This window comes from Pteropus alecto, unplaced genomic scaffold (assembly GCF_000325575.1).
Source record: "Pteropus alecto unplaced genomic scaffold, ASM32557v1 scaffold94, whole genome shotgun sequence".
Taxonomy (NCBI): Eukaryota; Metazoa; Chordata; class Mammalia; order Chiroptera; family Pteropodidae; genus Pteropus; species Pteropus alecto.
Window position 1 is genome coordinate 12,790,878 of NW_006437736.1, and position 13,490 is coordinate 12,804,367.

General features: G+C 44.2%; 1 protein-coding gene across 1 annotated transcript in view; it reads right to left on the reverse strand.

Moving 5' to 3' along the window:
* Positions 1–3,918: 3,918 nt before the first annotated feature.
* The window catches only part of VWF (von Willebrand factor), a 121,109-nt gene continuing 111,537 nt past the window's right edge, over positions 3,919–13,490 (reverse strand). The window contains 5 exon segments of the mRNA XM_025048649.1: positions 3,919–4,231; positions 4,731–4,828; positions 6,767–6,806; positions 7,367–7,495; positions 8,240–8,338. Of these exon segments, the coding sequence (XP_024904417.1) occupies positions 4,043–4,231; positions 4,731–4,828; positions 6,767–6,806; positions 7,367–7,495; positions 8,240–8,338 (555 nt within the window). The 3' untranslated portion in view covers positions 3,919–4,042.

A 13,490-nucleotide genomic window follows, 5' to 3' on the forward strand; every position in this document is an offset into this window, starting at 1 on the left:
TCAGCAGACTGTTTCTGAATTAAACCCTGCTAGTCGTTTGCCCTCCCCCAAACACTAACCACCTAACAACTTGTAACAAGGAGAGGCAAAATCTCTGAGGCAGGAATTGGTAATCCTTTTCCAAAAAAAGCGCTGCAGCAACCCTGTGCCTCTAGCCCTGCCTCCTCTCCTCCACAGAACTCGGAAATCGCTCAGGCGTCCCTCATCTCCCCTACCCCGAGGGAACAGGGATCCGCTCCCCACACCACCCTCTCCAGGTTCACTCGAAGGAACCAATCCCGAAAAGTAGGAGTTAGGATGCGGTCTATTTCACCTCCAGCCTCTCTCCCTACTACAACTTGCCAGGTGTCCAGGACCTGGGTCCCCAGCAGGGGAGACTCACCGCGCAGCCCGGGAGTGGCCATGGTGCCAGCACACAGGACGCAAAACCGGGACTGCCCCGCTGCTGCGCCCGCGACTGGACAAGCTTATTCCGCAGCGGGGCTAATTCCATCGCGGCTCAGCTGGGTCTGGACGTGCCCGCCCCTTGCCTGCTGCCGCCGCCTCCTCCCCCATCCCCCCAGGCCACCCGGCCCCCGCCGGTAGAGGCCGACCCCGGAGTCTCCCGCCGCGCCGCGCCCCGGGCGCGCGGGCAACGAGCGCCACGTGGAGAAACGAGCGCGTTTCCGCGGTGGAGTTGAGTCCGGGTCACTCTCGGGTTAATGGAGCTGAGGGGCGAGGCCGTGCGTGCTGCCCGCTCTCCTCCACTGGGGGAGGTGCCGCACAACCTGGACCGGGTGTGAACCTTCAGCCGGATTAGCTCGTGAACCGTCTGGCTGATTAGTTTCCAATCCCACCCGCAAAGCCTCCCGCCGGCCGCCTGGTTCAGGAAACCGCCCGAGGTGGGGGTGGGCTGGAGGCGGGAGGCTCCCTGCACACCTGCCTTCACTGGACCCTGCCGCCAGCAGTCCCCACCTTGTTCTAGACAAAAGGGGCAGGAGTCTAGGAATAGGTGCAGAGAGGACAGGTAGGACAGGAAGAGGGGCTGCAGGAGGCAGGAGGAGGGGTAGGTTGTAGATGAGCATCCCAATGAGACCCTAGGTCGAGGGACACTGTGGAAGCCCCATCCCAAAGAACAAGAGGACTGGCGTCTCTCTGGAAAGGTTAGGTACCTGGCCATGGGCAGAGGGATGGAAGGGAAGACCTCTAAAGGTCATTCTGGAATCTACAATTCCAAGATGCCCTGAAGCTAAACATGTTCCTTAATACTGGGGACCCCGAAATGAAAAGGTATGATGTGAAAGTCAAGTGTGCTATTTATGACCACTGACCTTTTGGTGTGAAGAATGTTCTCCTACACTGATAAGATGGGCTGGTGGTGACTGCAGAAAGAAAACCGTAAGTATTATGTCCCAATCCCAGGCTTCATTCTGCCCACTAGGAGTGATCATGGATAATGTTTATAGAGGACTTCCTCTTCCTAACCCACAGTTACTAATTTCAATAACTATATTCTATGAGGTATATGCCCAATTTACAGATGAGGAGACTGCAGTGTATAAGGTCTAGCAACTTGCCTCTAAGAAGTGTGCTGGGGTCCCAAAGCGGGCCACCTGCTCCAGAGTCTGTGCTCAAAACACTTTGCCATGTGGCTTCTTTCTCTCTCGAACAATGCCCCCTCCCCATTCACTCCAGGGACCTTCTCCATGACGTCTCAGTGCCAAGGCAAGTGAAAACCTTTCCACATAGTTTAGCCATTCCCTTTCTTCTCCCCTTCTAGCACTTGCTAATCCCCTGGTTCCTCTATACTCTCTTCTTGACTCCCCCTAAAACTCACTTTGCGGGATTCTGTCTCCTTTGGTCTAAGGGGGTGGGCAAAAAAGAAAGTCCTTGAGACCAGAGGCAGACTCTGCCCTGGGAAGACCTGAGGAATTGTGGGGGTAGGGGGGGTGCTGAGACACACCCCCACGGCCTCCACCAGTTTCTCTTTCTAAATCAAAACATGCAGCTTTTCTGATTCAGTTTTGTTTTTGTTTTTTCTTGATAGTGAATTGTCATATCAGTAAATAGGAGGAGAAAGTCAGGCAACAGTGGGTCGGACAGTAGGAAAATTGACACTTTATGCTGAAGAGGCAGCCTCTCTGCTGAGTCTCTCTGTGGCTGATGCCTCCAATAACAATACCTCATCCCCAGGTAGAGTGTTAGGCGATCAGTCAGGAGAGAGACAGGTAATGCCCTGCACTGGATCTGGTTTCCTGCAGAGACCTTAGAGGCTACTCAACATTGGAGGCGGTGATGGATAGAGCGATGACAACATTTGAATTATTGAGCAGTTATATCTATCCACTCTTCCTTCCCTCTACCCTAAACTCCCCACCAAACCTATTCAACACAATCCATGCCATTTGCCTATACTGCATCTTCCCTAGAGGTTGGTCCCCAGCAGTAACAAAAGTGGTTAAGACCCAGAAATGTAGCAGTCACTGGCTCCCATGATAACAAGGGCTGAATCTATAAGCAACAGGGATGACGTGGCTCTGGTGGAGCGGCCTGGGACTTCTTGCCTAGGTGTCAAGGCACCTGGGTTCTGAACCTGGCCCCACCACCCAGCAGCTGCGTGACCTTCGCCAAGTCACTGGAGTTCTCTGAGCTGCGTTCATCCTCTGAAGGGACAGGGGAGGGGCAGTGGTTTATATGATGTTTAAATCCTTTCCAGCTCCATCATCCTTCACTTTCAATGAGTTGAGTCTCTCTCGTGTTAAAAGGATCTAGAATGAAGATCAAGTGTCCATCAGATTCCTGTCACATATCCAGGGCATTCCCTTCATTCTCACGGGTATTCTCTCCACAATGAGAGTTTCCACCATCTCGCCGGCATATACATGTAAGCTTTTCTCACACATTTTAAGGAAAAACAATCTCTCCTTGAGAGTGACAGTGCCAGTTAGGGATTTGGAGACTAGAGGAACTGGTGAAGTTGGGTGTTAACTGTACCTCTTTCTCTCCCAGTAAAGGTGCCTGGAGTAGGCAGGGCCTTGGCATCCGGCATGCAGCTGGGGGTTGGGGGAGCTCAGCTCTTCACCCCTCAGAACAAAGGAAATCCCCAGTATTCTGCTCCTTATGGCAGAGACACGTATTCCTCCTTTTGAGCCTTGATGTCCCCATTTTTATTCTTGTCACTTCTTACATTATTATAGAGCACTTTACAGTTACCCCAGACTGTCAAACTTATTTATCCTGCCAACCCCACAAGTGAGACTCACATTCCTGTTTTCTAGATGAGGAAACTAAATCTGAGAAGCACTGAGGACCTTACTAGAAGCCACACAGGACAGCAAGGGCTTTATGCAGGACCCGGGCCTGCCCCCAAGTCTGGGGTTCACCACCCATGGCTGAGCCTGTGGGGATGGGACCATGTTCCTGCACCTGCCAGCACCCCATCTGCAGCCCCCTCACACCTCTCTCTCCCACAGAGTCCCCGGCGGGTACACAGGAACTTGGTCATTCAAGGGCTCAGAGAACTCCTTGCACATCTGGTCAAACTCCTTGTCCATGATGTCAGCCACAACGCTGCCACACTGTCTATCTCGGCAGGAGCCTGGCTCCAGGGCCCACCCCTCTGTTCTGCTCAGAGCTCCTGGATTCAGAGACTGGGGAACGCAGTGTTCTTGAGCAAACCCCTTTTGCTTCAGGCCACTGGGCTGAGTTTCTGAGGAGGCCTGCCCTATAGATCCCTTCCCCTCTGCACTACGCGGAGGCAGAACCACCACTTTTACCCAGAGGCTGGCAGTGCCTCCCACAGACCCAGGGGCTAGAGTGTTTTCAGATAGAGGCTGTGTTTTCTCCCTCAGAACCAGTCTCAGAACTCAGGCCCCATCTACAGCTGTCATCTCAGTCCGGAAGACGCAGCGAACCATCAGCCTTTTGCAAGATGGGAGATTGGCCTTTATTGTGGGCTCAGAAGGGCACAATAGCAGAGCATACAAGAGGACGGGGCAGCACTCTGGCCGGTGGGGCCGAGGCAGGCGGCAGCGGGGCCCCCACAGCAATGGCGGCAGTGGCCTCACTTGCTGCACTTCCTGGGGGAGCATCTGCACTGCATGGCGTTGAGGACCTCGTGGTAGACAACGGAGCCGTTGGCGCAGTGCAGGGCCACCTGCATGGGCTCCGTCCGCGTCGGCGAGCAGCAGGAGCACTGTTCCTGCACATCCTCAGTGTCGATGTTGTACACGGCTTTGCTGGCACATTTACCCTGCAGTGGAGCAGAGAGGGGCAGGGCATCTCGATGATAGAGAATCCAGGGTGGGGAGGACTCTGAGGCAGCCTGCTTCCCCCACACGCCCTCCTCCATGCAAGGCAAGCCTGGCCTCGCCCTGAGAAATGCAGCACAAAGGCAGGTCTCAGGGAAGTCTGAAATGTCTTCTGTCCAATGGTGCCATCACACCCAGATTCCTCTAGCTGTAATTTCTATGAGTGTTTGATTGATCTTCAGGAAACACAGTCCCCAGCTTCCATAAATAACTCTCCATTCCCTTTGAAGGACTTGTTGAATTTTTCCTCAGTTTTTTTCTTCTGGGGTCAAAAGTTCCCAGTTACTTCAATAAAATATTTGCTTTTTTAAAAAAAAGGCTTCTAGTTTCTTTCACTTCTCCCTGTGAGTTTTCCAGATCCTTCTAAAATGTAACTAAGAAGATGTCTCAAAACAAGGGATGCCCTCCCAACCGAGGCCTCAGTGAAGTCGGGGCCCTTACCTGGCAGTAATGAATGTCCACTTCCTCTTCGGACCTACAGTTTCCCACTTTAACATACTGCAGACTGGCAGTGATATCCTTGCAGTCAGGCTCCTCACCTGTAGGACAGGTGAGAGATGGGACTCAGGCCTGGCTGCGGTTCTGTAGAACACTGTCCAGCCCAGTTCCCTCACAGGGCAGAAAACAGTAACCAAATCACCAAAGCCAGATACAAGGAGGGGAATTGTGTCATCCTAATTCACCCCCGCTCTTCATATTCAGATATATAGTTATTGCTGGGTTTCACTAACTTAACTGTACAATTTTAATTGCAGGAGGAGCCTAGATTCACTGCTTTGGTGATGTGGACCGGTGAGACTCGTTTTTATATAACTGTAGACTCTAAAAACCATAAAGACTGCAGCAATCCTCTTATTCTTGTAAAAATATCCAGAAGCTAATGCGCAATGGAGTGCCAATAAATATAAGTAATAACTATCCATCCCTGCCTTTGCGTTAATACGATAGGACAATATTATGGCCACATAAGGGCTCTCACTGCCTTTGTGGGGGTCAAGTAGACCCTAGGAGCCCTTATGGAGTCCTCTCTTTGGAGATAGCTGCCCCCGGGTCACTGGCATGGACTTCTTTACATACAGCGGTTGGTGGCATTCAGATCTGAATGCTACTTGCACACTGAGAATGCTGAGATTTAAGGACAGCTCACCATTCCCCATATGAACCCTGGGAGTTTTCCATTCTTGGATGGCTCCTAACTATATATTAGCCTGCCTCTCAACTTCCAAATAATTTCATTTTAAAGCAAAAGCATGCCAACTACATTAAGAGGATGAATAAGGAAAACAAATTCAGGCCAATATACTATATTCTGCCTCTGTAGATTTAAATCCCTGAGCCTGGCTTATTTTTCTTATGAAGGGTCCTGGCCTCCTGAACGCACCGACCAAGAATGGCCCTTGTTGCTAGTTTACAGATAACAGTCTCGACCAAAGGCCACATGCAGAGTGCCTACGGGGAATTCATCTTCTGATGGTTTACTGACTTCATGTTCTTAAACCATTCAAAGGGAATGGTAGAAAGTGATGCTTGTGGAGTAAGTTTCCTTGCTCTGTAACTTGATTACCGCTATTACAGGGACTGAGTACATCATCGAGAAAAGAATGAATGATTGAACACTGAAGGCATTTATGCTTTCACTCTTCCTTTCTCTACCCAAAATGAACATAGGCCTAGAATCAAAAAAAAAAAAAAAAAAACCCTTAAACTAAACTTGAAACAAAAAACATGAGTCCAGGCAAATAAGTCTATCTATCTTCAGAGAATACAGCATTAACATTGGGGTCCTGAAAGTTACTTATGCTCTTAAACATAAGCACATGTTGCAAGAATACGGTCTGATGTGCAGACTTGTTGAGCCCCTTCTCCCAAGCTGCAATGAGCTATTAGAACCAACCAGTATGACATAAGTGCAAGGTCAAGAAGGGCAGAGAATAAACAAGGGGAGGTTAATAAACTTAGACCAGCCTTATAAATCCTGGAGAGGATTCTATGTTGTCTGCAGCCCCCACAGCACATGGTGGGGGGCTAATATTATCCAGCTGGTGGCTTCTCTTTCTCTCCAAGATAGCTGTATGACACTCAATGAATAGATGTGTACTGAGTGTCTGCTTTGTCAAGATTATGGATGGAGGGCACCTGTCTTCAAGGAGCTCTGGTTGGAGAGAAAAGATATTCTCTCATGACAGGACTATGAGCAATCCAAGACTATGAGGAGAAAGGCAGATGAGAGGCTAGAGACAGTAAGGAAGGAGTTTGGAGAAAACGGGGAAGAGACTGCTTCACAGGCATTTGAAAGGGAATGTGAGCAGGGGTGAGTCTAAGAACATTCAGGAAGGGGTGGCAGTTTCGTGCAGGCTTGAACATAATGACTGGCCGGTGATCAAGAAATATCTTTCTGGAATAAAGCTCGCTCTAAAGAACAGTCCCTGGCTCGGTCTGATGGATTTCAAGGGACAAGCTATTGGTAATATACTTACATGTGTCACAGCAGGTGCCTGGAATTTTCATGATTTTCCCCTTAAGAAAACAGCAAAGTCCCAAATTAATCACAAACAGTACACAGTGGTCAGCTTTCAGGTTATTCCACAGGCTAATTCCTGGCTCTGGACTCACAGGCCTGAGTTTAGTCTCCATATGTAAACTGCACTTTCTCATCACAAATGTGAGGGGAATGACCACCCTACCTGACCAGGCTGAAACAATTCTGATTATTCTGAATTCTCTCCCAACTGAGTCACCAGGATCAACATTCCTAGGGCAGACTGGAAATCAGTTTGCTCTCTCACCTTCCCATTCAAGGATCATGTGTTCAGTCTCCCCCAAGGAAAAGGTTTTTTTGTTTTTTGGTCTTTGGTTTTTTGTGTTTTTTTTTTAAGTCATCATGTAGTGCAGAGAGTTTTGTCTCTCCACGGGGCCCAATCTTATAATTTCACTGACTCGTAAGCTGGGTCGGGGATCTCCCTTGGACACTGGGAAATCACGTCTGGGCTGGACTGCTTGCTGTTCAGAAGGACTCTTCTTAGAGGAGAGATGGAGACGGTCAAGGGGAAAGTAGAGCCTGAGCTTCGGCTACTCACTCCCTCAGCCAGACATTTGTGCTCATTGAAGGGCGGGCAGCCTGTGACCCTCTTCTCCCAGATGTACTCTCCTCTCTCGTTGACCTTGCAGAAGTGACTGTCACAGCCATCCTGGAGTGTCTCATCACGCTGGGAGGGAAGAGGGCAAATGTGAAGACAGTGTTGGGTTACAAAGCCACTTCAAACCATGCCCTGGACTCCTGGGAGTTGTCGAAACAATTTGGAAGACTATGGAATAAGAATGAGACAGTATCTATACACACACACCCAGAAGACAGAAAAGAGGTAGAGTCCTTTTACAACTTATTTACTAAGAATAGGACTGCATAAATGTAGATACTCTCCCAAACTCTTTTGACCACTCAAAAGCTTAAAGAATTAAGACATAAGGAAGGTAAACTGACTAATCAACAACTGAACTAAAGATGAACCAGGTTCCACCTCCCAACCCTAGCAGCCATTTCTGGCTTTCACAGATTAAAGTTTGTTTCACCCTGATTGCCTTTCCAGCCTTATAGACATCATGGGGCCATATACCAATTTGTCGAGAAGACTGTGTGTAGAAACTGTGTGTAGAGCCAGAAGGAAGTTAGAGTAATCAGGGGGATCATTTCATAAACTATATAAATGTCTAACCAATGGACTGTATGCTGGAAACTAATAATAAAAAAAAAATCTAATTAAAAAAAAAGAATGACAACCAAATCAAAGAGAAAATTCTGTGCCTTCTATGAGTTGCTCATCTTTTCTTTACAAAACCAGAAAGAAGTCAATATTGACCCAAACTTAGTCCTTCTTTCTTGAAGAAAAGAGCTCCAAATAGGAAACCAGGTATTGAGACAAGGAGGATTCCCGAGTTCAGCTGGCTCCTACCTTCAGTGTCATGATCTGTCCTCCCCTTAGCTGAATGGTGCAAGCCATAGGCAGACATCGCCCACAGCACTCGCCTTGGATCTTCTCTTCCTTGTAACCCTGCATCCAGAAGAAAAAGCAATCTTAGTCAACCTCCCCTGAACATCCCAATTATAAGGAGGCTAACTCTGCCAGCTTCTCATCTCTCCCAGAGTCCAGAAACTCAACATCCAGCTCTTTTTTCAGTTCTCAATCCCCTGGATAGAATTCCTTCCCTCCACAGAAGTACACCTCCCTCAAGTTCTAGCAGCCAGGACTATTAAATTAGACCTCTCTCCTGAGCTCCAGACTTACAATTGTTTACTTGACAATCATTTATCTTATTATCATCTTAAGACTTATATCCAAAATGAAACTTGATTTTTGACCCAAATCTTATCCCTCCTCAGTCTTACCTATCTCAGTAAATAGTTTCATTACTCAGTTTCTCAAACTAGAAATTTGAGAGTCACCCTTGACTTCTCCCTTTTTTTATTTCCCTGCTCATCACCAAATCTAGCCAAAAATGGATTTCAGACTTTTCCACTGCTTGTTGTGACCGGTGTCCTCTATCATCACCTAGTCTAAGTAATCATCATCAACCACTAGACTCTGACAATAGGCTTAATTTGTCTTCCTACCTTCATTCTTGCCCCCCTACTATAAGTCTTCACATATTTGCTAAAATAACTTTCTTATATAAGTGTAGTCATGTTACTCCTCTGCTTAAAAACCCTCAGTGTCGTTCTGGTTCTGGTAATGACAAAGTAAGTAGCTCATACTGGACTGACTCTCCTGCAGGTAACAACTTAAAATTATTGACAAAATATTTAAAACAATTATTTAAAGTTAATGGATAGCCAAAATTAGGAATAAACCATAAGTTATTTGATCCTTGAAAGAGGGAATCACAATGGACAAGAATTATGTTTAAATGGCTTTTTCCATGAGGGCAGTCTGCATGGCACTGGACAGCTGGAATTTGAATAGAAAGAAAACTGTAGTTGTATTTGCCTGAGGAGTCAGAGAACAGTTTGAAATCCCAAGAATAACTGAAAACTAAAGGGGAAAACCTTGGATAAGAGGAAGTGGAAAGGAGAAGCCCCCAAACCTGCATATAAATTCCCTTCAAATCCTTGGTTGACTCCTGAATTATATATATACACAAAGGAGCCTATGAGAATCCCAGGAACAAAACAGCAGGTGGGCAGCTCCCAGAGCTGAGCAGGAATTTCAGCTCCCACACACCTCAGAAGAGCCAGGGTTTGCAGTCTGAATCCCACCAAGCTGAAAGGGCCAGTTAAACACTTTAGGTTTCCACTGAAATTTCAAAAGAGCCAAGAATTAGAAGTAAGAACTAGATCTAAAGATTGAAATATTCACCCTGGGACTAAGAAAAATATTGAAATAGACCCTCCCCAACGCAGTTTAAAATCTAGCTTTGTTTAAGGTGAACCATCAATAATCTAAGATAGAAGCAAATCTGACATTCCTCAGAGGAAATAACAGAATTAAGAGTCTCTTCAATGTACCTTCCACCAATATCTAAGACATAGTAAAAAATTTCATGCACAGAAATGGAAAAATTTGATCCACACTCAAGAGAAAAATTACTCAAATCGGAACAGATACACAAATGACCTTGGTATTGCAAGTAGAAGGCAAGAACTTCAAAGTAACTATGATAAATATGTTAAAGAGTCCAGAGGAAAAGACGGACTTAATGGGAAAAGAGATGAGGAGTTTCAGGAACAACCTGGAAAACTAAAAAACAAAATTCTAATAGAAATCCTATAACTAGAAACACAGTACCCTAAATCAATTAACTGCAGAAAAGAAAGGATCGATGAATTTTAAGACTGATCCATATAAATTGTCCAAACTGAAGCAAATGGAGAGAAAAGACTGAAAAAAATATACAGAGCCCAAATAACCAGCAGAACAATATTGAGTGGTCTAATATACATGGAATTAGAGTTACAAAAGGACAGGAGAAAATGAAGCAGAAAAAAAAGTAATAGATATTAAATAATAAATGAATTTTTTTCCCAATTTGATCAGAAAATCAACTCACAGATCCAGGAAGTCCATGAATCCAAAGAAAGAAAAGTATAAAGAAAACTACTCAGAAGCATATACTCAAACTTCTGAAATCCAAAGATAAACTGTTAAAAGCAGCCAATAAGGCGGGGTAGGGGGATGCACACAGGAAAATAACAATAAAAATGGTAACTAACTTGTCATCAGAAGCAATACAAGCCAGAAGGCAATGGAACAACATATTTAAAGTGATAAAATAAAAAACCTTCAAACTAGAATTCTATATTCAGCAAATGAAGGCAAAATAAAGACGTTTTCAGATAAATGAAATTTGAGAGATGTAACTCCATTTGGCCCACACTAAAAGAAATGCTAAAAGAAGCTCTTTTTCAAACTAAAGGGAAACGTTATAACATGGAATTTCAGATATACAGGAAGGAAGAGCACTGGAAATTATAAATACGTAGTAAGTATAAAATACCAATTTTAGTTATTTTCTTAAATTCTGTAAAAGACAATTCATTAAAGCAAAATAATAACAATGCCTTGTGAATTTAACTCTCATATAGAAGTAAACTATGTGACGACAGTACAACGTATAGGAAAAAGAGTACATTGTACATGAAATCGTAAATTATTAAAACAAGGTAGGCTGTGATAAATCCAGGATGAATATTATAATCTGTAGAGTAGCCATCATTATCTGATTCATGGATTATTTTAAAGTATTTTATTTAATTTCCAAATATTTGGGGGGAAGTATTTATAATACTTGTTGTTAGTAATTTAAATTTAATTGTGGTCATAGAATATACTCTACGATTTCAAAATTCTGACATTTAGCGACTTTGTATAAGGCCCAGATTTTTCGATTAGGTACAAGTTGGTTGATATTGTTTTCTAAATCTTCTATATCCTTAGGGATTTTTCCCCCTCCTTGTTCTATCATTACAGAGAGAAAAATATTGAAATTACCAACTAAAATTATGGATAAGCCTATTTCTCCCTCTAATTCCATCAATTTTTGCTTCATATATTAGAAGTTCTACTGTTTGATGCATACATATTTAGGATTCTTTTGTCTTCTTAATGAATCTACTCTTTCATCACTATGAAGTAATCTTTATTTTGGGTAACATTCTTCATTTTAAAGTCTCTTTTGTTTGGTATTAATATACCTACCTCAGTTTTCTTATTCTCAGTATTTACCTGGTATATATTTTTCCATCCCTTTATTTTCAAACTGTCTGTCTCTTTAAACTGAAAGTGCATCTCCTATAAACAGAATACTAGTTGGGTCTGGCTTTTTTATCCAAGTCTAACAATCTCCATTTTTAATTGGGATTTTGTTTTGCTCATTTACATTTAACGTAATTATCCATATGGTTGGGTTTAAATCTACCATTTTGCTATTCATCTGTTGTCTTCTCTGCTACTTGTTCTATCGTTAATTCTTTTCTATCTTCTTTTGGTTTAATTAAGTTTTGGGTTTTCTAGTATTTTATCTCCTCTATTGGCCTTTTATCTATATTCTTCACGTTACTATTTTAGTGGTTACACAGGTTTATACATTTATCAAACTACAACAAACTATATACTTCATATCTGTGCATTTTATTGTAAGTAAACTATATACCTCAGGTAAAAAAAAAGTTTACAAAAATTTTAAAAGTAAGACCTTTTATGGCTTCTCATTGCATTTAGGATAACATTCAATCTCTTTGGCATGTTCTGCAAAGCCTGACATGGTTTGTTTCTATTTTTTTGACCTTATCCATACCACCATCCCCTTGCTCTTGACAGTCCACCCCTGAGCATCTTCTAGAACCATAAACGTGGCAACCTCCTCTCACCTGAGGGCCTCCGTATATGCTTTTCCCTCTACCTAGAATGCTCTTCCCCACTCTCTGTATAAAGAGCCCTTTCTCATCCTTTAGTAGTCATTTTAAATATTCCTCACAAAGGTCTCCCAAGATACAACACACGTGCGCACATGCGCGCGCATGCACGCATGCACATGCACGCACGCGCACGCACGCGCACGCACGCACGCACGCGTACGCACGTAGCCACACACACATTCTCTCTCTCTCTCTCCCCCACTTCTTCCCACCCCCTCTCTCTCACACAATTAATACAATTTGAAATTTTCATTTGTCTGTTTAGATGTTTTTGTTCTCCATGAGAGGCATGTAAATTCCAAACTATTCTGTGCTGTTCATGATTGTCTCCCCACATCTGGCCCTTAGCAGGAAGTCCTATATTCACTGAGATGAGTTCAGCTAGGAATTCCTTGAAAGAGGCCTAAAGTGAGTGTCCTTCATTTATATCCACATTGAAAAAAGCAGCAACTTCCAGACAGCAGAATTTCACTGTCTTGCACAAAATGTCCCCAAATTTGGGAGACAATAGGATAACCAACTTTATTTTGCAAAGAAAGAGTATTTTAAACAATGTTAATAAAATAAAAACCAAAAAGCTACCATCAGTTATCTCATCACTGCAATAGAATTGAAACTTTTAACTCTCCCGATCACTCCAAAAAAAAAAAACAAACATAATCTCAAAATTTTTTTCAAAGAATAAATTTAGTTATGTGAGAAACCAAACACGCTGTCATTCTTTTTTGCATTTTGCCACATTTAGCAATGACCTCTTAGAGATTCCTTTATTGAGGGCCTGGGATTTCTCCAACACGAATCTCAAGTCAGTTGGAGCGCCCGGACAGCAGACCTGGTCCTCTCTACATCACTCCCTTTTCACTGCACAGGGACTGAATGCTCCCAACCAGCAAGCAAGGCTAGGAGTCAGTAAGCTTGCTCAGAAGTGAATTTAAAGATTTGTACTCCTAAATCAAGATTCTGAACTTGATATGTCTTCCAGGAGTAGGCCATAGAGAAAGCCGGTGAGGACCAAGCTCAGCATAAACCAGGGCTACTGGGCACAGGCCACACACTCCACTGGGAAGGACACTGCTGGAGTTTGAGTCCATCAGGTAGTCTTTCACTGGTGAGCTTTAACCTGTGTTTTCAAAAATGCATAGGTCCTGGAAGGTGTAGGACCTTAAAATGGGAGAGGAAAAAAGAGATGGAATAAACCCCATGAGTGTCTATAAGTGGAGACAGTCAGAAGGAGAAAATAAAATAGGGCTTCAATCAAGCAGGACTTCCCAGGAGCTTGGATTTGGCATCAT